Genomic DNA, 26,365 nt, shown 5'->3' with positions numbered 1-26,365 from the left:
TGGTGGAGCAGTGTTGGTGATCAGAGCAGCGATTGGCTCATAGCTCTGTCACTCAGACAGGAAATACTCCCCGACTTCCTCTGCCCTCTTTTCCTGATGCAGCCTGAGAGGAGGGAGGGGAATGGATCTGTTCTGTGTGAGACGCCGGCACTACCTCACCCTGCTCCTTACCACCTGTCCTTGACTTGGCGAGACAGAGAGGAAGCTGCCCTGCTCCCTCCTCCTCTACCACCTTCATATCAGTGCTTATGAAGGTGTCTGCAGTCCCTTTTTTTAATACTTCACTCTGTGGCTGCTGCTCCCATCTGTGGTGCTTCAGTGAAGAGAAGCTCCATCCTCGGCCGTTGGAGCTCTGATGGGAGGCGGCGTTGACTCCGGCTGGGACTGGGGATGCTGAGCGGAGGGAGGGAGGGCCTGTTTGAGCTGGGACAGCAGCTCCAGCAGCAGGGGGAGTACCAGGCTGCCCTGCACTGCTTCCTCAGCTGCCTGCTGGGTCTGACCCACGTACAGAGCTTCACCTCTCTGCCCAACTGCCTACATCAGGTGAGTCGGATGGGAGCTCACCTCACATTCACACGCAGACCAATTTAATCCATTCCTCCTATCGCTGTTTTTTTGCATGTCATTGTTCTTTTTGCATCACTTCATCTGCACACAGGACCCATTTAACCTTGATTTGTCCAACACCAATGTCCGCTTGTCAGCCAAAACTGGAGGATGACTTCTGTCCCAACAGGACTGACGGCGTTTCTGCTGTGGAGAAACTTTTTAGCCGTTTGCCGGCTGGGATGCTTTACGAGTATCTCCACAGCAACTCTTTAAATTCCCAGAAAGAGTGTCAAAACATTGCCTTTGCTCCAGAACTTTACAGCATGCAGGATGATGTTGACCAGACTTTTGATGCTCGTAGGAGAGCGCCGCTACGTGATTTAGCTGCTCTCCGCGCCGTGCACGCACAAACTCAGGATTTGTGTTGGAAACCTTTCACTTAATCACGCCTGCTGGTTGTTTTTCTGTCCTCTGCAGATTGCCGAGCTCTTCATCTCTGAAAAAAACTGTATCCTTTGCCAAGAAATTTAGAGAAACAAGCTCTGTTTCTTCATCTTTGTGCAAACTCTCATAGCTCAGCAGTTAAAAGTAGCTGGTTGTCCCTGTCAGGTGAGCATGGTAGCACACGTAGAGCATTCCAACACAATGGGGGATGTAGACCATAAATAAGAGAACAATGTAAACAAAGAGACACGAGCAGAGTTCATGGTCAGGCATTTGTCCCAGGATGCCGTGTGTGTGTCACTGTGAAGGTGTGTTTGTGCCTTAAGAGGATTTGTGGGCTCTTATCTCCGTACAGCAGAGAGGAGAGCACTAATTAGCCTGCATCAGCGCTGAGTAGCCCGTGTATCTCCACTCCAGCACCACTATAAACCATAGCAGCATAGGACAGAGAGATAATAGAAAGGTGTTGTGTTTCAGGATGCATTACCCTCACAGCTCCTCTCCTTGTTACTGAGACACTCCAGCACTTAAGTCATCAGCTCAGGTTATCTACCTCACCGAGGCTCTGCCTCTCACTGTCCACTTTCCAAAACAGGTCAATTTGCTGAGCTTCCCTCCTTCTCAGGTCATCATGGAGAGGATATTTGCTTCAAACACTGTGACAGAGTTAGCTTTTGATGCAGTTACATCAGATCACGTACGGTGTCGTACCCCACGGCGGAGCTCAGAGCTGTCGAAGCTACGTTACGTGCAACCACACGACTTATTTGGTCATTTTCAAGCTCACGTCAGTTCTTTTTGCAAAACATTCCCCTTAGGAATGAGGTGAAAGGTCACCCAGCTTGAACTGGAGGCAGGATGTGGGAACTGGAGTCTCACGCAAATGTTTTACGAGAGCAAAAATAGCAGCATGTGGGTTCATAGATAATAGTGAGAGTGGTTAAAGGAAGCTGGGTTTACACAGAGTCCTGGGCTGATGTTACAGTAAGGTGGAATAAACCAGCTGTAATTGGTGGTGGTTGAAAGCAATGTCCGTGTGATGGTCGCGTAACGTTTGATGTTTTGTTCTCAGAGTTGGCCGAATGAACAGGAGACCTGTTTTTAGCTAAAAGCTCTTTTGGCAGTGGGGTGGGTGCTGACATGAGGTGATAGATAGATAGATAGATAGATAGATAGATAGATAGATAGATAGATAGATAGATAGATAGATAGATAGATAGATAGATAGATAGATGATAGATAGATAGATAGATAGATAGATAGATAGATAGATAGATAGATAGATAGATAGATAGATAGATAGATAGATAGATAGATAGATAGATAGATAGATAGATAGATAGATAGATAGATGATAGATAATTTCTTGGTAAAAACTTTACAATAAGGGTCCCTTTATTAATGTTAATGCATTAATAAGTGATAAGAAAACAAAAAAATAATGTAATAATTTAGATTACATGTTATTTAATAAGCCATAAGGCGTAGGATTCCATAGGAAATATGAAATCCACCTTACGGATCGGTGAGTTATTTAAACCAGAAGATTGGACCTTTTTGTTGCAGGGATTAGATAACCGCTTCGTATTCACTCAGAGACAACAGAAGAGAGAGAGTCAAGTTTAAAAGTTAAGAATTTTGTTACTAACAAATTAAACTAGACTGACTTTAAACACTAAATGTATGGTGTAACTAAAGTGGATGAGAGGGTGAATGAATGACGTATGATGTTAATCAGAACCAGCAAATCCGAAGAAGCGATTAGTTCTGACGGGAAATGAAGGTGATGTCTTCGCATTAAGCTTTGGTTAGGAATTCAGAAACACATGAGACACCATTTGCATCTACCTACCCTTCGGGAAGTCCTCTGGAGATCAGGAATGTCGAGGTCCAGCTTGACCCTCTCTGGAACCGAGCCGGTAGGAAAAGCAACGGTTCCGATCAGACCAGTCTGTGAGTTACTTCCGGGTACACGACAGTTTGTTGGTGTCTGGTGAGACCCAAGCCTGGGTCTTGATGGTTCCGCTTTTGTTCTGAAAGGAACTGTTGCAGCAGTTGGAATAGCAACAAATTTTTCTTTTCAGCTTGTCGTTCATTCTTTCGGTTGAAGAGTATAGTTCAGGATTGGCCACTCCGTCACTTTCTCTAGAACGCTTTGAACTGGCGTTAGAGATGACGTGGCATAGTTTTATACTTCGGATGTTATGGTTTATGGTCGAATGAAAAATTACCAAACACCATCAAAACCACGCCTCCGTCAGATCTGTCAGATTCTGACTGGATCAGTGAAAGTAATGTGTTATGTCTTTTTAACGCTACGTGAAACGAGTCCTGTTGGAACATTTAAAGTCACAGTACCTTTATATTCTATAGGATTATAATAAGGTAATTAATATTTTGATTTCACAGATCGGTCACATCTTATTTTTTGACTAACACTTTGATGGATTAGCTTTATTAAAATAGAGTTCTTTGATTAATTAAAAGAAAAGAGTTCATTCTTCATTCTTCTGTTGAGCTGAAAATAAGCAGGGTAGAAGGAATGCATCCAGCGAGACCTTGAGACTAAATCTCATGCAGACTAGTCTTGTGCAGAGGAGGGAAAAAACAGTATTTTCATTCCGTTACAATAAAAAATAAAGTATTAGCAGTTGCTTACCCCAAACCGCACCTTTGTGCCAACCTTAAGGACACTTAATGGTTAATAATAATTGTTATTATATTGCTTAATAATGCACTAAGTAACTTAATAAAAGGGACCCATTTTATCGATGCCTAATAATGCACTGAATAGCGTTAACAAAAGTACCCAAATCCAAGACTCCTGCAGGAGATCTGAGATGTTCGTACACTCCAGGATTTTTCTGGATCTCTTGGCTCTTCGTTCCTAGGAGAGAATCGCTCCTGGTTCCAGTTGTTCCATTGTTGTGGTTTGGAAGAGGTAAAAATAGCAGGAGGAAAACGTGCTTTGGCCTTTGGTCGTGGCTGCTCCCTCCGTTCTCCCTCACAAATGCTCTGCCTCATACTTTCTCTATTCCCAGCTGCCAGGTGACTCTGGGGCAGGTACTTCAGCCCTTCCTGAAATAGCCTGAGCTCTACTGAAATCTGCTGAAAACATTAAAGCAATGTGCTTTTATTGTGGAAGGTTGTGGACCATTCACAGCTGCAGATACTTGAAACGACGTGCACTGTGCTTGATTTGATGACAAATTTAAAGTATTTAAGTGCTTTCCAGATGCGAAACCACATCCGCCACGTGTTTGGCTTTAATAATTAAGAATGATGACAACAGTTGTCAGTGCTGTGAGAGCAAGTGGCCCAAGATGGAAATATTACTCATGAGAAATCTGCTGTTAAGTGGGGCATTTCAACAGAGGCTGCTGTGTTTATTTTAGGCACTCTTCATCCTATTGGTCATTATCTTCACCTGACAAGCATCAATGGTGTCTTTTTACAGTGACAAGAACCCTCAGAGCTCAGGATGCTTTTACAAAACGAGCTATTTTTAGGAGACTTTAAATAGATTATTTTTCATGGAAACAAATCTCCGCCATTAAGCTCAATCAGAAATCATCTGAAAAGATAAGAGGTGCTTAAATGTAAAAAAAAAATCCTTCAGCTGATGAGTAATCAGTCTACGATTTGTTGTGAATTTCGGTTTCTTACCAACAAGAAAAAAACAAAAATATTTCCTGCGTCTGGAATTGTCATAATAAATTCCTGACGTCCAGACCGACATGGCGCTCTGGATTACTACGTGGTGTGTGTGCCCTGAAGGGGCCGTGCTTTTGTGGAATGGAAAAAAAGAGAGAGAGCAGAAACGTGAGGGCTGTTTTTAACTTCCACAACTGACTAATACTGTTGACAACAGAGACAGATCCTTCACTCATATAAACAGATGGAAAGGCCCTCCAGTTCATCCAGGCTGAAAAGATGTTCTATGAAGTGGCGCTGATCGAGCTCACGGCTCTTCAGGGGAGCACAGGCAAGTAGTATTTAAAAAATAAGCTTCTAATTGCAACTTCTGGGGATGCATTATGATATATAGAGTAGTGGTTTTAGTTTTTAATCTTTGGGGTGAAACATGAGTTCAGTTTGACCAAACTTATAGGGAAAAAGTGTTATTTTTTGTATTATTTCACAAAATAAACTTATTTTTGGATTTTTTTCTACTTAAATTCAGCAAAAGATATAACTTCAAAGGCAAACGGATGCTTTGTTTTTATTAGGATTTGTGGTTTTAAGTCTTTGTGTGCAGCACTGGTTGAAACAAATAAAATAAACTAAAATAAAATATGGAGAAGTTTGAATAAAAACACACACATTGTTGCCTTATTAAAATGTCTGGTATGTCCCTGTTAGCTCATATTTTATTATAACCATCATTGATTTCAGTTTAGTAAAAGGAAGAAAAATAATTAAAATTTTCATTTCTATTTTATTTACTAGAAAGATGTACTGATGCTGGTTTTAGGGTTATTCTGATTCATCTCAAATAAATACAATTAGCAGAAGGTGTTTGAAAAGTAAAAAGATGTATTCGTTGTTTTTTAATTAAGTAAAATGATACATATGTGCAATTTTTCACTACTCGTGTGAATTAATGCTAGTGATGGTGAGTTCAGGGACAGGGAAAAATGTTGGATTTTTTTTTAAAGACCAGGTTTATTCAGGCTAAACGAGAAAATAGTCTTCCACCCCTATTTCCTGCTTGAGTCGCCGATAGAAAAGAGATGGGGAAACTTTCGGAATAGAAACGCTTGAGACCTTTTTGCGTCACATTGTCGAGTTAGCATTCATGGACTCACCCATCTTGGCTCATGATAGGGAAGGCTGCTGTGGATTTAGGATCCAGGAAAGAGTGGAGCACGTCTCGGCTATTAGAAGCTAACCGTTAGCATTAGCAACTCCACCACACGGCAGAACTCCTTCAGGCTTGTGTTATTTTTGGAGATAAAACATCAACATTTCAAAGCAAACAGAGTCAGTGGTAGAGTTGTGTTGCTGTTAGCCAATCGGAGGCAAGATGTCTGAATATGACAGGGAATATGACTCCAAATTTCTCCGTCTGTTGCCCACTTCTGCTCTGGCTCACTTCTACTTCCTGAAAAAGGAACGCCAGAGCTTTTCCCCCACAGAGATCGACTCACAAGGCATTTATTTATACTAGAGAATGAACAAACTTGGAAACAAAACTTTAGACAACTGAAAAAGTTAAAGATAAGTCACTGGTTCGTCCCTGATTTGGCTGATTTTGCTAAAGGGGTGATAGAAATCTTCATGAATTTTAAAAATACAAACAAATGAAGTTTGATGTTTCCACGCGACCCTTTGGTGCCCTGCTTCACCTACAGCTCCATCAGTATGCTAGTTAAATCATACGTGAGCATCACTCATTCATCACCTATTCTTCTCTGCTGCTGAGGCAGCAGCGTAGCGTGGGCGCAGTGGAGGAAATCAGAGGCAGGCAAAGCAGAAGACAAATGGCCACATTTTCTCATTAGGAGCTGTGCGTCGCTACAGAATCCAGAAGCTCCTGATTCAGCACTGACTCAGGTTGAACTCCTCCTGGGGCAGAGATGGCAGCTTAGTCTCCCTTTAGAGTAAAATGACTCCTTGTTGTACTTCATCTCTGACAGCTGATATATTTGTCATTTTGTTGAAGTTTAATGCAAAGCGGAGCCTCTGATTTTTTTGTGCTAACTTGAGGTGTTGGTTCCAAACCGCCATCTACAGCTGGACGTGTCTCAGCGCTCCATAGGCGCTTGGCTTTCTCCTGTCCTTATCTTTACTCTCCTGTCCTCAGGCCACAGTTGGCTCCTCGTCACTGATCAGGCTTAAAGTCTGTGGTGTCACAGACAAGCTGATAGCCAGACTCTCAGTTCAGGTTCTGGACTCAGCAGGACGGGTTTGGAAGGGGAACGGTTGTTGCTGCTTGTTCTGAAAGGCGTCTATGCCTTGTGTTTCTGTAACAGGGCCTCAGGAGGAGGCCAGTCTGGGCTCTGCAGGATGGATGACCCCAGAGGAATTTTCAGAGCAGGCCTCGCAAGCTCAGCACCTGGAACGGCTGGCTCAGCTCTGCATCATGAGCAAACAGTAGGTAGAAGTCGGCGCTGGGTGGTGAACTTGTTCACCGTCTCAGCAGGCTCATCTTGTGTGGCTTCTCATGTCATAAGCTAGTTTTTCCACAGAGTTCAGAATGTTTCACATTTCTGCTGCTAGACTTTTTGTGAATGTTATTTTTAGGGGATATGGGTTCAATTTCCTCGTCTATGTTGTGAGAAACTGACACCGCGCTCCGCCCAGGCGAGGAACACCTCAACCAGGTCCGGTGTCTCCTGTTGCGTGGGTGCTTTGTTCGGACCTGCAGCATGCACGCGTTTTCTGAGCTCCTGTTGTCGTTGCTGGGATTAGGCCATTTAACCTGATGTTCTCTGGAGGGTGACGGAGGGTGGAATGTTTCCCTTGTTGGAGGGCCGGACACTTAAATAATGCAAAGAGCATGGAGTGGTTAAAGTTAAATGAGATGGTACTGGTTGAACACGACCGTGCTAGAGGGCTTGTGTTTCCAGGTGGATTCACATTTTGATGTTTTCTTATATTTTAGACCTCTTTAAATCAAACAACAGTGACTTCTTCTTACAATCTGAATGTCTTTATGGTTAGAGTGTCTTTACGCTCCCAAAAGACCTTTTTTTAGCCTTCCTGATCATGTCCTCCAAGAAAGACTTTCCAAAGCATCACAAACAGACACCTGGCTGTTACTAATTGCAGCACTTTATGTTTTTGGATCAAGATGACGTCTGTCACCCTTTACAGAGCTTGCTCTACATCTACGAGGACATGCAAAAGGGTGTGGGGGGGGTGAGTGTCCTTGGCTGACTTTACTGAACAGATACAAGCAGAACAGCTGGTAGTGAAAGTCATCACATTCACCTGGCTTAGCACTAAACCGGAGAGGCAGTAAACCCGACCTGTAAGCACCATTCTTTTAATTCCCCCTGGAGGACAGACAGACAGCAGTGATGTTGGCAGAAAATAAAGGTTTCCACTTCATGCACGAGGCGCCGCCAGGCCCACAGCCGTGCCGTCTCTGACCAGTCACAGCTCACACGTGCTTAGGTGCGACTTGCTGTTGAGCTCCAAACGGTGAAACTGATACGATACGTATTTACAAGTCCAGCAATGCCATTCTCTGTATTTTTAATTGAAAACATTTTATTTCATTGTGAAATTCTGCTTGTTTTGCTGAATTACTTCATATCTTGCTGCTCTTCTGCCTAATGATCCTACTTTCTTTTCTTTCCTCAGACCTCATCTAGCCCTAGAATACAGTGGTAAGGTAGGCTGTCATTGCTTCCTTCTTTGTTCTTTTTTTGTTTTTTGTTTTTTTCAGATTTTAGAAACTAATTACGGATACAAGTTTTAACTTTATGGGTTTGTGTCATTCAGGCTACAAAGATTCACCAGAGGGCCTTCGGTAATGACCATCCGATCACAGCCAGAAGCCTGGAGCTCATGGCAACTGTCTATGCTGAGATCGGCAAGACTGAATATTCAGGTGAACACTGAGGGACGCGAAGCAGAAAGTAAATAGGGGTGTCATTCTGGAGAACAGCCCATCAGCTACTGACAATACACGGATTATTGAGCAGTGAAAAACAAACAAGGATGTGTAATTTAACAAACCACACCTGACAGCCATGTGGAGCAGTCTTCAGCATGCACGGTGGTGTAAAACACTTGGCTGAGCCTCTAAAGCATGTAAACCCATGAAAAGCTTAAATTAATAAACACTCACAGTTGTACTGGACACACAAGTAGTTTTTTACACAGAGGGAAATGTGAAAAGTGGCTTTGTGACAGTTTGAGGCTGTGGTTTTGTTCTGCTTGGCAAAAAGCAACCCTCTCTGTTCGCTTCAGCATTTTTACGAGGACCGCTTCGCTGTAAAAGCAATACGTTAAAAAGCTACCATGCTGTCGACTCAGCGGTTAGGCATGAGGCAGAGGTGCCGAACACGAGCAGCAGCTAACATCCAAACAGATCTGTGACAAAAAAAATGTCAGGTGAAACATTGAAAATCATGTGCAAAAAAGAAAAAAAAAGACTGTAGCAGCAGATTGTATCACGCTGCTGCACCAGTGCACTTTTGTGACCTTTTATTTTTCTGATGCACACAGCAGATTCTCCTCTGACCTACAGCAGGGTGCTCTATCACTGTAACATGAAATATCTCCATTTGTGTTTTTCTGCTAACTGAACAAAGCTTAGATGCTGGAGGTTAACGCCCAGCTGCATGTTTGTATTTAGAAAAACTCTGAGATGCTACATGAGTGAATTTGGATTCATATCCATCCATTTTCATCCGCTTATCCGGAGGCGGGTCGCGGGGGCAGTAGCCTAAGTCGAGAGGCCCAGACTTCCCTCTCCCCAGCCACTTGAGCCAGCTCCTCCAGGGAAATCCCAAGGCGTTCCCTGGCCAGGTGAGAGACATAGACCCTCCAACATGTCCAGGGTCTACCTTTAGGCCTCCTCCCGGTTGGCTGTGCCCGAAAACCTCACCAGGGAGGCGTCCAGAAGGCACCCTGACCAAATGTCTAAAAAAACAATGAAATAAACACATTTTTCTGTGTTAAAGGACAGATTTTAGAAGGCTGCCATTTATTGGCTTAAACTAAATCCAATTTCAAGTGTCCTTGTGTGTGATTTTTTGATTGAATGCATGATTGTTCAGGTTAAACACGATGAAAACGTCCATTTGTTTCATTCTGTGTTTCAGTTTTTACCGGAACGTGCCAATCCTAATTCCCTGTTCCTATAGATCAGTTGAACTGTTTCTTTTTCTTCTTCTTTTTTGATTTCCTGAAATAACCAGTAATTATTTCTAATGTAAATTTAGAAAAACCAGGAATATTGTAGGAAAATGTTGCGCCGGTGTCTGCTGTTTCTGTCCAGCACGCCATATACACCGAGAATTAACGTCTCCCTCGGAGACATCCTCCTCAAGGCTTCTCAGCAGATCGATTCAGATTTGCTTCACTCGTAAATTCAGACTCAACTTTTCTCCTTTCAAAAAGGCTGAAGAGGAGCGTAGTTTTTGTTTACAGTCAGTTTCCAAGTCTGCGCAGTGGCATTTGTAATTCGACACCAGCCATCAAAAAGCTCCAGAGTTGTAGATTAACCAGTTGAAGGAGCGACCCAGAAGTTATTTGTTGTATACCTGAAAAGCCACGGTGTCTTCTGTTTTACCCTAATACCGGGTAACGAAAGCTAAAGGCTAACATAGAGCTAACATTGAGCTAACAATGTTAATGTTGAATTAGAGGAAAACAGCTCTAAAATTATTCTAGCTCTTTTTTTAAATGAACAAGAACTTGACATTAAAGTGAAATGTATTTATCTACTGAACTTACTGCATATGACCCGTCTTCACTCATCATCTGCTGGCACTGAGCCGTAACTAGCAACAGCCATGAAACTCTTGGGATGGGGGTGAGAAAATAATAAATGGCCTGTGTTTGTATAATGCCTTCTTAGGGATCTACATCCCCCCCAAGGTGCTTCACAACACAGTCATTCACCCATTCACACACATTTATGTGCTGGTGGGATGAGCTACGATGTAGCCACCGCTGCCCTGGAGCGCGCTGACGGACCACCCCTAGGAAGTTATGTTTTTGTTTAGAAACAAAGACTGCTGTGTCTATATTTGATCACAGGATGTCATGACTTCATTCTTACATCGTGCACCTTTAAAGGGAGACTAGGCAGTTTTGCTTGCTTGTAGCACCCCCTAGTGTCTGCTTAGAAGAACCAATAGCAAAAATTATCTCCTCGCTGTGCTTTTGTCTTTTTTAACACCTTAATCTCACAATTGAAATGTCTCCCCAGCCTCCATTACTGTTTACAAGAGCAGTTGATCATCAAATTATACAAATCAGCTGTGTTACTTATCTAAAACATGCAGGAAACACGCTGGAAGCAGACTGCAGCCCCAGGCATATCAGCTCCACAGGTGGCGGACCGCCATTCTGAAGTTGCAAATGCTGTATTCTGACCACAGAGGGCGGTGGGGGTCTGAGTGACATTTCTTTAACCCTGTAAAGGGTCGTTTTAGCACAAAGAGGCTCAAGAAAATGATTTTAAAATGTGAAAAAGTTGCAAACTATCCCTTTAAAAGCTGCAGATCCCCATTCTAGACCCCATATAAAGTATCTGAGACACACATTTCAAACAGATCAGTAGCTCGCAGTAAAACAATGAGGTTGCAAAGATGAAACAACTATAAAGGTACCTGAGTTGTCACAAAACCTTTGAGTGAAGCAGGAAAACAAAAAGCCCCGAGGGTTAGTCTTTAATGTAGAGCATTCTGCTATTACAAAACCAGCACCTTCTTGTCTTTTTCATTTTTAGTTTATATATAAATGCATATAAATTTAAATCATGACATGTGAATGAAAATGCTTTAAAACCTAATAATTACATTTTTTTTGTTCTTAAAGACATAAATGACTTTTATATTGATGTCAAAGCCACAATTGTTTTAGAGATTTGTGGCTCAAAATATCCTGATCGTCCCTTCAAACGTAGGACGACGGCAGATAGAGAAGTGTGTAAGGGTTAATCCCAGATTGCTCCTTGCAGGAACATTTGCATGTTCGCTGCTGTGTGTTTATCATGTGGTCTGCCTTGACTCCAGCCTCCAGAGCCAAGCAGCGCTCTGCTCATGTACCGTGTGATCATGGTTGTTTTACTAGACTCTCTGGGCCAGTGTGTGTCTGCGCTGTCCAAACGCTTCACTGCTGCCGAGTCCCTCAGAGACACCGTCAACCGTCTTCCTCATTCCCATCGGGAAAAACACTCAGAGGCGCGCCACAGGAAGGACACGCACCACCACCATCAGGAGGACACGCTGAAAGCCAAGGTAGGGACTGCAGCAGATGATGATTTATCTTTATTATTTATTTCTTTTTATCGCCGGGTTGGTTCCTGCAGCTTGACACTCATGCACACAAACTGACGTAGGTAACCAGTGGCAAAGTCCCCACCTCCATTCTGAAGCGGCCAAGTCCCAGTTATGGGTCCGATGCAGAGCCCAACCACAGACGGAAGGGCGAGCGCAGGGTTAGATTCAGGGAGCCAGAGACCACAGTACACGGTAAGAAGATTTCCAGTCAATTAGTGTATAAATTAGGCTTGATGGTGTCAGGGGGCGACGCATCACCTCTGAGGTTGTCTCCTCTCCTCTGTTGCTTTCACAGATATTACTTACTCTGACTGTTTAGGTGGTAAGTGTGTTTAAAATGATCTCTGTGTTGCACGAGGAAGCACCAACTAGTAACAAGGATTGTTGGGTCTAACGTGCTTTTAGCTAATCTCTCTCACTCCCTTTCTAACAACACACACATGCTAGAGTCTGTGTGGCTTTTCTGATTTGTTGCATCAAAAGGAGAGTAGGGTTCATTCAAATTCAAATCATTTACAAGACAAATACCTTTAAAAGTTTCTTGTGGTTTCTTCTTTTTTGTTTGTTTGTTTGTTCTGTTTTTTTTTAGCCTATGAGACGACTCCATCCCGCCCGCACCTCGCCCTGTTCACCTGCCTCTTCCTGCTGATGTCATTCCTGGGCGTGGCGATGTACTGCACAGACCGCCGGCGCCCTCAGCGCATGTGCGAGGATCTGGAGGCCGCCTTGGCCGTCTACCTGCTGCACATGAAGCAGCTTCTGTGGGGCTGCTGGATATGGCTGACCATGCAGTGACTGTGATGAACCACAGGTGGAGTCGTGGAGCCGCCTTTCTGTTTTTATTCCTCTGTTTTTATAAATATATTAGAGGGTGCCCAGGCCTGCAATCACCTCAGACATTTTTGCAAGGCTCTATAGACTGTCGGTGGCGTTGCACCACTCCCACATAAAAACGGGATGATCTGTAATCCCAGAACATGTAGCTTCCACGTCTGTATGTAAATATGCATTTGGGAAATGTCACTTTGTAATTAAGTTGAGATGATATTTTGCACAAATTACACTCATTCAGTCACCGTTTCTCAGCTCACATCACAACCTCTGTGATGTTTCCAAGGAATGATATAATTTTTTTTTGTTATGATTCATAAATTATGTTTATTAGTCATTACATGGAAATGAATGTGTAAATATATATATGGGCTCAATATACTAAGGACTATCACTATCAGTATTTAGGCTTGCAATTGCACATAAATGAATGTAGAAATGTTTGGGAATCATGTGGTTTAAGTGTTTGGAAGGAAGAGGGTCTGAGAGGTGAGGAGGTGAACACAGAGCTACATCACTTCACAGTCTGAGTGGATGGATGAATACAAGAGGAGAACTATCTATCTTCAAGAGAGAAAATGCTTTTATCAGTTTTAAAGGTGTGGAACACTGGTTTAATCAATACACTTGCAATGGTCTCTAGTCAGAATAAATGCCTTGTAGGTTGTACTCGGGGGGGAAAAAACAGCGGAGCACCATTTCCAGGAGCTAGAAGTGAGCCTCATCCCACCTGAGCTTCAGACGGCAGGATTTGGAGTCTTATTTCCTGATTTTGGGACGTTTTGCCTCTGATTGGACAACAGCAATGTGACTCTACAACTGAATTGCAACATTGACAATTTACCTCCACAAATAACACAAGCCTGGAGGAGTTCTGCTGTTTGGTGGAGTAGCTAATGCTAATGGTTAGCTTCTACTAACTGGGACATTCTCTGCCGCTTCCTGGACACTAAACCAACAACAGCCTTCACTGTCGTGAGTAAAGATGGGTGAGTCCATGAACATTGTAGCAGTGTGACGTAGATCTGTCAGGCCTTTCAAATCCTACTTTTTTTTTCTTCAGTTTTTCTATCAGAAGCTAATGCATGAGATAAGTGTAGGAGACTATTTTCATGTTCAGCCTGCATGAAAAACTCAGAGTGACCAATTATAATCAGAAATATTGTTTCACAAATGTTTTTTTAGTGTTCCACACCTTAAATTTCCCCTAAAGCCTTTTATTGTATATTATTGCATAACCCTGCGATGGACTGGCTCTCTGTCGAGGGTGTACTCCACCTGATTGCCCATTGACCGCTGGAGATAGCCCCCCCAACCCACCCCCGCAGCCCTACGTGGACAAAGCGGGTTCAGACAATGGATGGATGGATGGATGGATGGATGGATGGATGGATGGATGGATGGATATTGCATAACCAATGTCTATCTTCAACAGAGTCCAAATTTTTGTTTCTGACTTTTATGTGATTTCAGTTAAGATATTCAAACTGTGATGTAAAATCCCCTTTTGGATTTGGATTAATATATGTTTCATAAACATAAAGAATCAAATTCAGCTCATTTAAGGCCAAACCAGACCAATCAATTTCCCTCTGGGATTAATAACGTATTTTTTGAATTGAATTGAATTGAAACAAAGACATATAAGAGAGCCAGATGCTGAATTTATTGTGTGTTTGAGTCCCTTTATGAATAAAAAACAGCCAGACTGCCACACGGACAGATCGTAGGAGCCAAACCGGTACAGTGACGCATGACTCACATACCTCTATGAGCAATAATAGCACGGTTTCCATCAGAACGGCAACAAGTTTCAGGGAACTTAAAACTGATGGTTCAGATCTCACATCTGAATTTCAAAGCAATATAAAGGAGCACTTGTCACTCTGTACTGTCATACCGAATCATCATTAGCAATAAAAGTGAACTCCTGTCTCTTGTATGAACACGTAGCTGCTTTTCACTGCTGTCTGAACACTTACGGCCACTTTGGAAGAAGTGCCTTTTCTTAGTTCCAGTCCCTTTATGATTTCACTTGTTCTGAATAAAAACTGTCATTGCCTCCAGTGTCTCCCTGTGCTCCTTCTGACTGGCTGGGATGTGATGTGACACAGCGGTGCATGTAGGTATATGCCATAGTCAGGGGGGCTGCCAGATATTTTGGGCCCCATGAAGAAATATCAAGTTGAGCCCCCTGGGGGCTCATCCATAGCTGGAGCTGGGGTTCCACCCTCCCAGATTCAAAGGGAGAAAAAAATATAATATATATACTTTATATTAGTGTTTCAGTTTTGCTTAATTATGTAGGTCTACATGCATTCTCAATTATTTACATATCATTTTCACCATGTTTCAAATTAATTAGTCAAAATAAAGTAGGGACCTCTGAATAAATATACATTTCATAAAGACTAAAAGACTGTTTGTTTAATGTCTTAAATGAGAAAAAATACTGCAAAGTAAAGTACTAGTGATTTTTAAACTTAATTTTTTTTTGTTCAACTTTGAAACTTTTTTGGGCCCCTGACAGCTGTGGGCCCTTAGAATCTTCCAAATCTTTCACCGCTTTACAGCGCCCCTGACCATAGTGCAGATTATATTTGTAGCTTCATCGACAGATATTAGAATGTGTTACTTTAAATGCTAAAAGCTGCAAATTGTCATTTTTATAAAACACCTTTTTAGCTTCTGTGTGCTGCTAAATCAATTTTTCCCAGCATGCAAATAATTCTCCTTTCGCCGATCTCTTTTCTAATCAGAAGCTATACCTCGGGAGCACTTTTATTTGTGCAAGGAAGAAAATAACACCTTTCCACATTAAATAAAAACAACTCATTATTTATCATGCATTAGATCCATGCAAAGGTTTTAGAAAAAGAAAGTGTGACTCATCGGCCAAATTGCCCAGATCGTTAAGACTGTGTTGTTAAATACTTAACCAAGTTACTTCAACCAGTTCCACTAAACCTAATGGCTTAAACACAATTTACATAACATATTAAATACTCTTTAATCAACTCCTTGATATAACTTGGTTAGTACATACATAGATTAACAACTATCAGCAGATTATTGAGTGAATATGAGTTACATCTAAAGAAAAATGGATGCAAAAGCCAACTGATTCTGGTTGTCTCCACGGGTAAGCGTTGGGGTTTTCTCCTGGCGTGTGGGAGGACGTTGGGATTGAGTGTGAATGTGTGTGTCTGTGTGTTTGAGCAGCAGACAGGTTTTAGATCATGCCGGTACTGAGGTCTGAGTCGCGGTGTGACGAGCGGCCGAGCAGCAGTTCCTTCTCGTGGATCAGGGAGTCCAGCATGTCCTCTTGTCTGTAGTTGTGGTAGACCTTCAGGAAGGCCAACACTGAGATCCCGAGCCAACTAAGCCACGCAGCCCAGAGGCCGAACTGAAACAGGGATATTTTCATGTCACGGGTATGAATCAGGATTTTATTGGAGTGTGGATAATAATTAAACCATTACCTGAGCTATTGCAAACTGGTCATAAAAAGCAGAGTTGTCCAGACCCAGTTCTAGATCTGTATCCTGCAGATCTTCACAGCTACATGGAAAAAGTGACATTTAGATTTAGGGCAGTATAATGTGGTGTTATAACATTTCCTGTCCTGTACCTGCTAGGCATGGTCCCACTCTCAGTGATTGCATCGCACCACAGGTTGAAACCCACGCTCACTATGGTGCTGGATAGAAAAACTGTGAACATCATCAGAGAGCTGATCATCAGGTTGAGGAAGGCGTTAAAAAATGAGCTAGAGGGAGAAAAAACCAAGAAGCATTTTAAATAAACATCTGGACTATGTTTTATGTCTAACAGGCCCTAAATACAAGCACACACATCTATTCCCAGCATTATCTAGCTTCTTTATGATAAATTATGTCTCTTACTCTCATAATAAATAAAAAAGATTGGATTATAATGCAGATTATCAGATGGATGTAGCATAATTCTTCCATATATTTACAGTAAACATCAGGGTGACTGTGCGTTTTTGCAGGCCTTTCCTGCAGACAGATCCATCATTCACATCGTTTCTGATTTTAGCAGAATGCCTGCAGAAAAGAGCGCTGATGGCACATCTGCACCAGAGCTAAATAGTGCATCCTGCTCCCCTTTATTGATTTAATTGTGCGGAGGGGATGCGTGCATGTGATCTGCACTCACTCGTCGTGTCCTTTGCACAAAAAGAAAAGCAGCCTCCACGCCTGCAGTGCGGACAAGATGAGGGAGGCTATCCCGATAAAGGTGGTGAAGCTGCAGCAGGACTCGGGTCCCCATTCCTCCACGATGAACCGCTGCTTCGACACCGTGATGTTCTCGTTCTGCCACATCCCCCGCGTGAACAGCAGGCATTTCCCGCTGAAATCCTCTGTGTTTTCCGACAGCGGCACTACGGCGATGAAACCGAACACAAAGGCTAAAAAATAAAGGATGCACTGGGCGAAAATCAAATGATCAAGGGCCATTTTTCTATCTGACAGCTCGGCGTCCTGCGTCCGGGAGAAGCCGCGGCTGCGCAGTGGAAGCAGAGAGGAGCGGAGGCGCAGCATCCGAGGACGCGCTGTGCTGCAAATTAACGAGTGGGCAGAGGCCTTCAGGGCTCTCCATCTCATCTCCATCCAGGGGTGGACTGGCCTATCTGGCATTCTGGCACTATCCCGGTGGGCCGCTTAGCCAAGTGGGCCGCTTGCCCAGCTTGGGCCGACACTACTCCACAGTTGGTGATCTGCAGAACATTAGCTACATGGTAACCCGAAGCTAACAGAGTTTTCCCCAGGCGTTTTTAGCAAGGAAAACACGGTAGAGTGATGACGTAGGAGTTGTTTTACCGCATTAGCATGTAGCTAATGTACCGCTGATCTCCGCCCGTGGAGAATGAGCTGATCTGGAAGGCCAGGGATTCCGGTCGCAGCGGTCTGGCCCTGCTTGTAATTTAACAGTCCCAGCCCATATTAGATCTCACATTCAGCCTAGAGATGAGTCCGTGGGCGGCAACACCCCCCCCCCCCACCCCCACCGCTCTCCCAATGAGGAGGGCCGACTTAGGGCCGATGGTTCGTAAAAATTCCGGGGCCGAATTTTGGTCCCAGGCCACCCCTGTCTCCATCCAATCCGGGGAGATGTGTCCCTCCAGTGGTCACATCCGCTGCAGTTCACTCGGAGTCAGTTCTTACGTTTGAAGATGCGACATCAGCAGATCTGGCTTTATGTCAAAGTATGGGGCGCCGATTATAAAATAAGGATTTTTTTAATCTGATTAATTTAATCTCATTTGCCCTAAATAAATATTTTTAAAATAAACATGCAGAATAAGACTGAATTTTACAAACTAAAACCCTAATAATTAGGATTCAATTTGAATATGAAAACTGTATCAACATATTTCTCTTCAAATCTAAATGTTTGAAGTTAAATCTAAATATAAAAAAGAACCTTAATGTTTAAAATCAAATGCAAAATTTTACAACTGAACGTTTATTTTAAAATCTAAAATGTAGTAAATGTTTTACATAAAAATTAAATGTAAAAAAAAAATCTAAATATATAGAATTCCATCTGAAATTATACTGTCACATATAAATAATGAAATCTATATGATTTTTTTAAATATCCACAATTATTTCTGAATAAATGAAGTTATATAAAATATAAATATTGTTTAAAAAATGTGCGCTAAAATGCAAATATAGACAGTTGTACAAAAAGAAGATGTTTATTGAAATTAAAACAGGGTGAAGAGATTGAGTCATGTTTTGTGGCTTTTTCTTATCTTAGATCACCATCCCAGGACCATGACAGCTCCCTAACACAGACCAGATGAATAAAAGACACTAGTGGAGCAAACAAGTCTTGGGCGTCTTATACTGTAGCATATTGTCTGAAAATATTACTAAAGAGACCTCATTGGGAACGTACAAGTTGCTTGTTTGTCTCTTCTGGGATCAATACATTCCATGCTGAGGAATTTGATGTTTAAGTTTATTTGTCAAGTTAATCAACGTGAAAATGTGATTATTAAGTGCTTGGTTAATGCTGACTGTAGTACCACACACTATCAGTCTGAATTATGGCATTGTTGGTATAGGTGTTTATATTGACTTTCTTGTATCTTTGTCTTTTCTTGTGTCGTTTTTATCTTATGTTTGTTTTTATTGTCTCTGGACCTTGAGTCTGTTAATAAAAGTTGATTGATTTAAACCTGCTTTTATTTTGCTAGGCTACTTGTTTTTCAAAATGATTTGCCTGTCAGCAAAATATTTCAGAATATATTTAAAATCACATATTTAGAATTTAGATTATGTGTAGGTATGATTTTACAAAAAATATTTTGTTTTAAGCATTTAGTGTAAACAGTATATATACAGGTATGTATTACTATTTTCTGGCTTTCTGCATTAAAAACAATTATGATGCTGTTGTTTATTTCTTAAAGTAAGAAAGAAAATCTTATGGTGCCTCTCAAGATAACAATCACATGGCGCTTCACAAAAACAAAGCAAAAAATTAAAGGGGGGCATGCAGAGGTCTTCACAGAGTTAACAAGTTTGGTTAGCTCAGGCAAAGAAACAGGAGCAAAGCTAGGATGACGGGCCAGGTTGGAGTCGGAAGAGGCAGAGATAAGGCTGAGGCATATTTCTTAATAAATTACTTTACAGTCAGTGCCCCAAATACCTGGCTAGCATCCTTTAGGAGAGAGTGGATGAATCTGCAGGGATTGGGATAGATTAACGTCCATTATTGGGATTTTGAGAGGTTGAGGACCAACAAACTGTAAGGCAGGGAGGAAATTATCTCCGTCTGGCCCCAAAACAATTTCTAATTGGAATCTGGCACCCTTGAGCCTGCAAGGCTCCAACGAAAACTCCCCCCTCAGAAGATATGTGGAATGTGCCGTCGCTATGGCAACTCAACTCTGTCTCCTTTCCCAGCCTGGGCGGGACTGCAGGAAGGCCGCTGAAACATTCCAGGGTCACTGCAACCCTCCAACCCTCAATGCTCCTCCCCCTATCCACACTGAGGTGACATGCGCTGCTTATTGTGGCTGCAGGAACTGAAGTGGGGATAGTCCCAACCCACCACAACACCTAGTGGACACTTATGTTGTGTTGTCTGAAGTCTGTTGCATGTATATTCGAGGTGGGTTTTTTTTTTGTTTGTTTGTTTTTTGCAGAGCAAAGCTGCCCTCCTGGTGGGAAGGGTAACTCTGAAGTGCCTTATTTTCCCTCCACCTGAACCAACCCTCATGTTACCCTCTGATGTCTATTAAGGTAGCGTGACTCAGGGTTGCGAATGACCACAGTCACCAATTCTTGTCATGTGTCTTGCCCATGTATGTCTGATCTCTGAATTGTGTGTACTGAAACTCTAATTTCCCTCTGGGATTAATAAAGTATCTTTGATTTGATTTGATATGATTGTGATTCTGCTTTGTTATGTTCCAACATAAATACATCATTTTTAAAAACTGATATATTCTTCACTGGCCCATGCATCAGCTGGAAATATAACCCCCTCTGTTTTCATTAGTTTGCATGACTAACTTGATCTCCTATTGGACAGCATTTAGTAAAGCAATAGTTTGCACTGGCTAAGCTTCAATTACCTTGTTTGGAACAAAATGATTGAAACATGTAAAAGTAGTAGCTAATGACATAATTTACTAAAAAAGTGATTCTGCAAGATAAAAACTGTCTTCCAATAATCCAGTGCAGTCTCATAAATATGAAGTCTGGACCACCAAGCATCTGTCCTGCACACATTGCCCTCTAGTGGTGAGCATAGCTGTTGCTGGACTAAGATGATCATGATATTCTGGATGTGAAGCCTCCTTATGTGCTGAGTAAACACGTTTTTGTTTGTGTGTTTCAGGAATAAATTACATTTTAAATGCAGGAAATAATTTTAGAGGATACAAATGTAAGCATTTTAATTAAGTATCAGCCTGACATGATCACTGATTTATTAACGGCAGGAGCTATTAATAATCCAGGTGTTTACTAGATAATATTTAATGCAACATAACAGCAAGTATTTATACAAGAGGTTTCCAGACATCAGGAAGCTATTTGTATCCATCATGCAAACTGTAGGATTTTGCACCATCTCCCTGGCTCATGATTTATGTCGTTTTGTTGTACCACGCTCTGATTTCCAGGATGTTATCAGCTATCAGATTATCCTGAGTTATGTTGATGTGTGCTTCTCCCTGAGAGTTGGTTTTGTTCCAAAGCTGATTTAGTTTTCTTTACGGAATCATTTCATGAAGCTGCGGTTTCCTTACATCTTTGCACGCTCTTTTCTGCAGCTGCATGGGCCCTTTTTTTATCAAATCAAGTTCCATAGGACCTGAATCAGATACCAGAGGTTCTGCTGCTGCTGCATGGCTGCAAATAACAACAAACTCTGAAATAAAGATATGAGGAGATGACACAAGCAGAACTCCAAAGCCCATAAATAATGCAGCATGCGTGGGCTTGTGAACTGGGCAGGAGAGGTCCAGAGCAGAAATGCGTGTTAAGTTATTCACCCCCTGAATGAAAAAAGGACGGAGGACGCTAACCCAAATGCGTTCCCTGAGCTCTGGGCCAACATGGATGGCAGAAGAAAGCGTTGGGAGGTCATCCATTTTTCATGAGATATGGAAGCAAAGCAAACATCTTTTTTTAAGTGGCAGGAAGCCAGTGGAGAATCTAAAACACTGAATATTTTTCAAGAACATCAACACATTTTCACAGCAATTTTCCTTTTCAACACATTTATCCTAGCTTCCACTGCTGATGAAAAGATAATAAGATTTTATCTTTTTTTGCCAAAGTTTATTCAAAAGATCAGTTTTTTCAGTTTCAACTGTAAAATGAATTCCTGACTCAAAATGAAACACCAGGTTTACAGATCTTGTCTTGCACGTGTGTCATCATGTTCTCTTTGCTCGTTTGCTTTTCCTGGATAACGCTCTGCTTCCTATGGCTCCGTGTTTTGAAGTCCAATCCATCCTGGAGGCTTCACAGCACAAAACAACAAAAACAAGACACAATTTTCTCATATCTTGGGCAGTGATGTGGAGACCCTGATGAAATATCCTGTACCCATTAATCTTCCCTGGGGGGGACCACTGGGCCGACCACTGATTAAATGCTCCTAATAGAGGTCATTCATCTCTCCCCTGAATCTTTACGGCTCCAAGTTGCTCCACTGCTTCTTGAGCAAATATTGTGATTTTAATGAAGTCTTTTGATTTTTGTGAAATTGTCACAATTCATACATGCATGCCATTTTTTCATAATTCATTAATCTATCTCTCCTTACCAATAATGTAAATCCTACAAGAGCAATGCAGTAAAGTAAAGCAGATCCTAATTAAACCCTTAAGATATTTACATATAATAAAACATCACTTTGTGATGTGACCTCAGGGTCAGTGCATTAGCAATAATTCACAAGAACTTATACAATATATAAAAAACAAAATCTCCAGTTTTTTAAGAAGAAAACCCATTCATTTTGGGTTTATTTTTGAAAAATGACCTCATTGTAGGCGGCGAGCTTAAATGGGATGATGCTGATGCTGGAGGACAGAAGAAAAGGGGAGTGAAGAGGCCACCTGCTGAGATGTGATGAAGAAAAATCCTCAGGGACTCAAAATGAGATCATCCCCATCGTGTGGAGCAGCTAAACTGGAACAATAGTGACCTCTACTGACCACCTTGGGTCCTCCCTCTGCTTGGGCAGGAAGGAGCTTGTAGATCACTGTGATCTGGGAAAGAACAGAAACAAAAACAGGAAATCAAAAGTGTTGAAATTACAAACAGCCGAAAAATTTTATTCTATGCAATGTTTCTCTACTCTTATATCTTTGACCTTTAATCACGTTGACAAGAAGAGGGAGAGCAGGCCCCAGATCCCCAAGGCCCAGTGGTAATCAGCACAACCTGGCAGAAGGCGGGAGGTGGCAGGTACTCCCCGCTCACCAGCTAACGGAACGTGGCGGAAGGAAGGTGACTTTTTTTTACAGATGACTGATGATGATGAGGGAACCAGTCTGACTTTTTCTCTCAAGTCTTTGGTGGAACTATCCTACACGGTGCATGAGTGTTCCCCGTGGATTTAAATATGTCCGAACAGAAGACACAATTGGCAAACGGCTAATGACCATTTGCATCGTGCATGTGTTTGATTTTCTTTGCCACTCTCGATATTGCTTGTAAAGTTTCTATTTTATTTAACTTTCCTCACATCACAGCTAAAATCATTCTCTTCATTGTGCTTTAAAAGCTCTGGAAGACTGTTCTTGTCTTTGTTCTGTCTTCGTCTGCTGATCCTGCTCACCCATCCTTGGTAAACTGGTCAGCGTACTCTTCTGAAGCGAGGCTCTGCAGGTCATGATGGGAACATCCCTGTGGTTCTCCTTGTTGCAGAATCTCACACCCTTTCTAAAGTAAACAGAAAAAGTCAATCATTTCTTTGCTGTATTTATTTCTGCTTCTTCATCCCACAAGTTCATTTGTCCAAGTGGCTGAGGGCGCCATCTGCTGTCAGCAGCTCAGGCCGACACGGCAAATAACCAATCGGGGTTTCTGCTCTCATCTTCTCCCTACTTTGGATCTCCTGATTAGTGAGCAGAGAGGAAATCCTTTGCAGAGTCACAGTGCTCTTGTAGATGTATGAGTGTGACAGGATGCAGCAATGAGGCCGAGACAGAGCTCAGAAGACACCTTTTCCTGCATCTCTGGTTGCTGCTCTTACAGGAAGTGTTATTAGTTAAAACCTCACAGAAAGCCGGTCACTCTAAACAAGGATGAGGAAAGCACATACGTAAGTATCATCATGGCTCTCTGTGTTTACTGCTTGCTCTGTTTCTGCCATCGTTTCCTTTGGGAACAGGCTGGAAGGGAGACGTCAAGGCAAGAATTTGTCCGGACTTCTCAGTTTTCTGTTTTCTTGTCTGGGCCACTCAACCTCCCTAAATCCATAACCTATAAAAGCTTCAGAAGTCTGAAATCTGAGCTTCAGCACAATGTATGATTATTTCACCACATTTAACCATGATAACCTTCTCTTGGGAGGCTTCTTCTTCACTTCTGTCACAGCCAGTTTCACCATTTTAACCAGCTCCTCTGAGGTCACTGTGCTCTGATTCTGGAGGACAGTGGCCACCGTGCTGATTCAGCAAAACAGTCTGCAGAAATCACAACTTTATGTTACCCACAGTGCATTTTGTTATTTCCTGTTATTTCACCTTTCTGCTTCAGATGCAAGTCTGTGACATCAACCCGGCTCTTCATCCTAATCAAGAATGCACCTGCTTTGGAGAAGCGCATCTGCAAGCTTGACATTCTCAATGCTCTCTATGTCTTTTCCACTGGTAAACACCTGAGAGTCATGCGAGGATGCTTTTTTTTGTCAAGAGAGAGCGGATAATGGAATGCTGCTGCATGGAGAGCTGAGGAGCTGAAGCTCTGGAGCTCAGAAAAATCTCCACGGAGGCCTGGGGAAATTGGAATATTCCTTAAAGTACTTGTAAGAGGGAATACATTTCTTTTAAGATATGAAAACAAAGACTGAAGTAATATTACACCTGCAGCATGAATCTTTCTAATTGCAAAGTCTAAATACCTTAATACGTCCACAATCAAACATCCAGAAGGCTCTGATTTGTTTAGGAATGCTAAAAGGAATCGTGAAGACACCGCAAAAAAACCGGGGAGGGTCGTCTTTGCACTGCAGGAACTTTGCCACGTTCAGGATGAAGTACGTGTTCGTTAATGAGGAAGCAGAACAAGCATCTTGGTATTAAAGGGTAATGAAACAAGTGTTTGGGTGAATGCAACAGCCTGAATGAGGAACCAGCAATAGCTTTAGCAGCGCCTGCAGATTTGGAGAAGGACAGCATCGATCTTTGTAGCCTCCAGAAGTCCCAAAGCTCTCGGCTGTGTGTAACGTGCCAGAAGTGCACTGAGCTGCGTTCTGACCCACTGAACCAAGGTGAGCAGGTTCTATAATCTCTGGAGTGATGCGTGCACTGTAATGAAGGAGGCTTGGTGCAGAAACATCTACAGACCCTGGCAGCGGCTGAAGCCTTCAGGAATCCACATAATTTAAAGAATGCGGTGAATAAAGGGCAACATAATCGCTCCTGTCATACTTACACAAGCTGACCCACTCCTTTTCAGCTAGTTGTGATGTCCTCTGCAGCCAGCAGCTGAAAGCAGATAGGGGTTCCTTCAAATCTGCAATAAACTTAGTGACAAAGTATTTTTTTTCAGGTGTTTGCAAATAAAATGTTTCACACCCTCAGCTGTTTGCTTCTCCAGCCAGCAGAAAAGGATTCTGGTGTTTTTGGCAGCCAACGCTTCAGACCACAGACTCTCCAGCATGCTGGGCGAGCCTCCAGTGGCTCATTCAGTCCACAACAATGAAAGAGACGGCGTGGTGGATCGTTGAGGAGGAATATTAGTATCAAAATCTTTATTCAAGCCACAGCTCGCATGTCTTAAATGACCTCATCTATAATCACATCAATGGTTGAGTGAGACCAGATTAAAGGATGAAGATTATTGTAATTATTTTAAAAATTTCTTTTGGTTTTTTAGACTTACTCTGTGCTGTCTCTGTGGGTTAGAGGTCTGATGTGGCTCGGATCTGAGTTGGTCCGAGTTCCGGTGCCGTCTCAAGGATTTGCTGCTCAGTCCCATCACCTGCAGCTTCGTTCTCTCTTCATTTAAGCTACGTTCCTCCACGTTAATCCACTAATCTCACTCTCAGTTAACATTTCATTGGCTGATTTGCAGCACTGCTGTAAAGTACTGTGCAGAATATTTCCTCCTTCACTCTATTTTTCAACACAAAGCACATGGACTTTTAAAATCTTAGTTGAAGGATTTTTACTATATTGTAGTTTATTTGTTTGTATAATAATCACCACTGTTAACTGGTTACATTTCCTTTTGCTCTGTTTCAGAAATCGGCTTCAAATGACAGACCAGCCCATGGGAAAATCCATCCTTGTCAGCTGAACGTGCACCAGAGTCAATAGGAAGCAAATGAAAAGGAGTTAAATGCATTAAATGTTGTTATAATATAAATAAACTGGTTACTGAATTGTTTTTCACAACTCGTACTGCTTCGTTACGTTTACCATATTTTCAAAGCAAAGGAAATACAAAGGCTTATCCAATTAATCGATTAATTGCGCCAAGTTAATCGATTATTCACTGCAGCCCTAGTCAGAGTACTTTAGGGTCACTTTTTTTTTCCCTTTTGAACATAGGGCTGTTTTTGTTCTGACAGCTGATTTCTCTTAAATATTCTTTAAGGCTCTTACACAAAGTGCATCCAGCTTTACTTTCTCAGTAACAATCAGATCTGCATAGGTGGCAGAAGGTGGGTCCAAATCCTCAGTGGGGCCCAGGGCTGATTAATGATTAAAAGGGATTAGAAGGAGGGTCAGGTCTTGGCTACTAGTCTCCGTCTGTAGCAGCTTTGTGTGTCTTCTGTGTCACGACGACCACTTGTCTCCCTCAGGACTAACTCTAAAGATGTTCCCATTAAGAAACCAG

The 26,365-nt window shown here is 42.2% G+C and overlaps 2 protein-coding genes across 3 annotated transcripts; one reads left to right on the top strand and one right to left on the bottom strand.

Annotated features, from left to right (window-relative positions):
• Window positions 1-244: 244 nt before the first annotated feature.
• Window positions 245-12,893, top strand: c18h14orf180 (chromosome 18 C14orf180 homolog). Of its 2 annotated transcripts, XM_015970100.3 has the most exons (10): window positions 245-543; window positions 1,027-1,057; window positions 4,892-4,978; window positions 6,969-7,089; window positions 8,305-8,335; window positions 8,446-8,554; window positions 11,752-11,918; window positions 12,020-12,152; window positions 12,256-12,282; window positions 12,550-12,893. In XM_015970100.3, exons 1-10 carry the CDS (start codon window positions 391-393, stop codon window positions 12,753-12,755), a joined length of 1,065 nt encoding a protein of 354 aa, XP_015825586.1. In that variant the 5' UTR covers window positions 245-390; the 3' UTR covers window positions 12,756-12,893. The 2 variants fall into 2 exon arrangements, with proteins under 2 accessions (XP_015825586.1, XP_015825587.1); XM_015970101.3 differs by lacking the exon at window positions 12,256-12,282.
• A 2,889-nt stretch (window positions 12,894-15,782) lies between these two features.
• On the bottom strand, window positions 15,783-17,661 carry LOC107392350 (transmembrane protein 179). Its single transcript, XM_015970102.3, has 4 exons — window positions 16,974-17,661; window positions 16,423-16,560; window positions 16,274-16,352; window positions 15,783-16,197 (listed from the first exon to the last, which is right to left on the bottom strand). The coding sequence occupies exons 1-4, from the start codon at window positions 17,453-17,455 to the stop codon at window positions 16,024-16,026; spliced, it is 873 nt and encodes a 290-aa protein (XP_015825588.3). The 5' UTR covers window positions 17,456-17,661; the 3' UTR covers window positions 15,783-16,023.
• Window positions 17,662-26,365: the final 8,704 nt, after the last annotated feature.

This window comes from Nothobranchius furzeri, chromosome 18 (genome assembly GCF_043380555.1).
Source record: "Nothobranchius furzeri strain GRZ-AD chromosome 18, NfurGRZ-RIMD1, whole genome shotgun sequence".
Classification (NCBI taxonomy): domain Eukaryota; kingdom Metazoa; phylum Chordata; class Actinopteri; order Cyprinodontiformes; family Nothobranchiidae; genus Nothobranchius; species Nothobranchius furzeri.
Note: the sequence above shows the minus strand (reverse complement) of the source record. Positions and strands in the feature narration are given on the sequence as shown.

What these genes read in the sequence shown, in the direction of transcription:
- c18h14orf180 (XM_015970100.3), top strand. Translation starts at nt 391, where the DNA reads ATGCTGAGCGGAGGGAGGGAGGGCCTGTTTGAGCTGGGACAGCAGCTC. An exon ending in CTCTGCATCATGAGCAAACA is followed by an intron (nt 7,090 to 8,304) that starts GTAGGTAGAAGT and finishes TTCTTTCCTCAG; the next exon opens with ACCTCATCTAGCCCTAGAAT. An exon ending in CCCTAGAATACAGTGGTAAG is followed by an intron (nt 8,336 to 8,445) that starts GTAGGCTGTCAT and finishes TGTGTCATTCAG; the next exon opens with GCTACAAAGATTCACCAGAG.
- LOC107392350 (XM_015970102.3), bottom strand. Translation starts at nt 17,455, where the DNA reads ATGCCAGATAGGCCAGTCCACCCCTGGATGGAGATGAGATGGAGAGCC. An exon ending in TTGTGCAAAGGACACGACGA is followed by an intron (nt 16,561 to 16,973) that starts GTGAGTGCAGAT and finishes TTCTCCCTCTAG; the next exon opens with CTCATTTTTTAACGCCTTCC. An exon ending in AGTGGGACCATGCCTAGCAG is followed by an intron (nt 16,353 to 16,422) that starts GTACAGGACAGG and finishes TTTTCCATGTAG; the next exon opens with CTGTGAAGATCTGCAGGATA.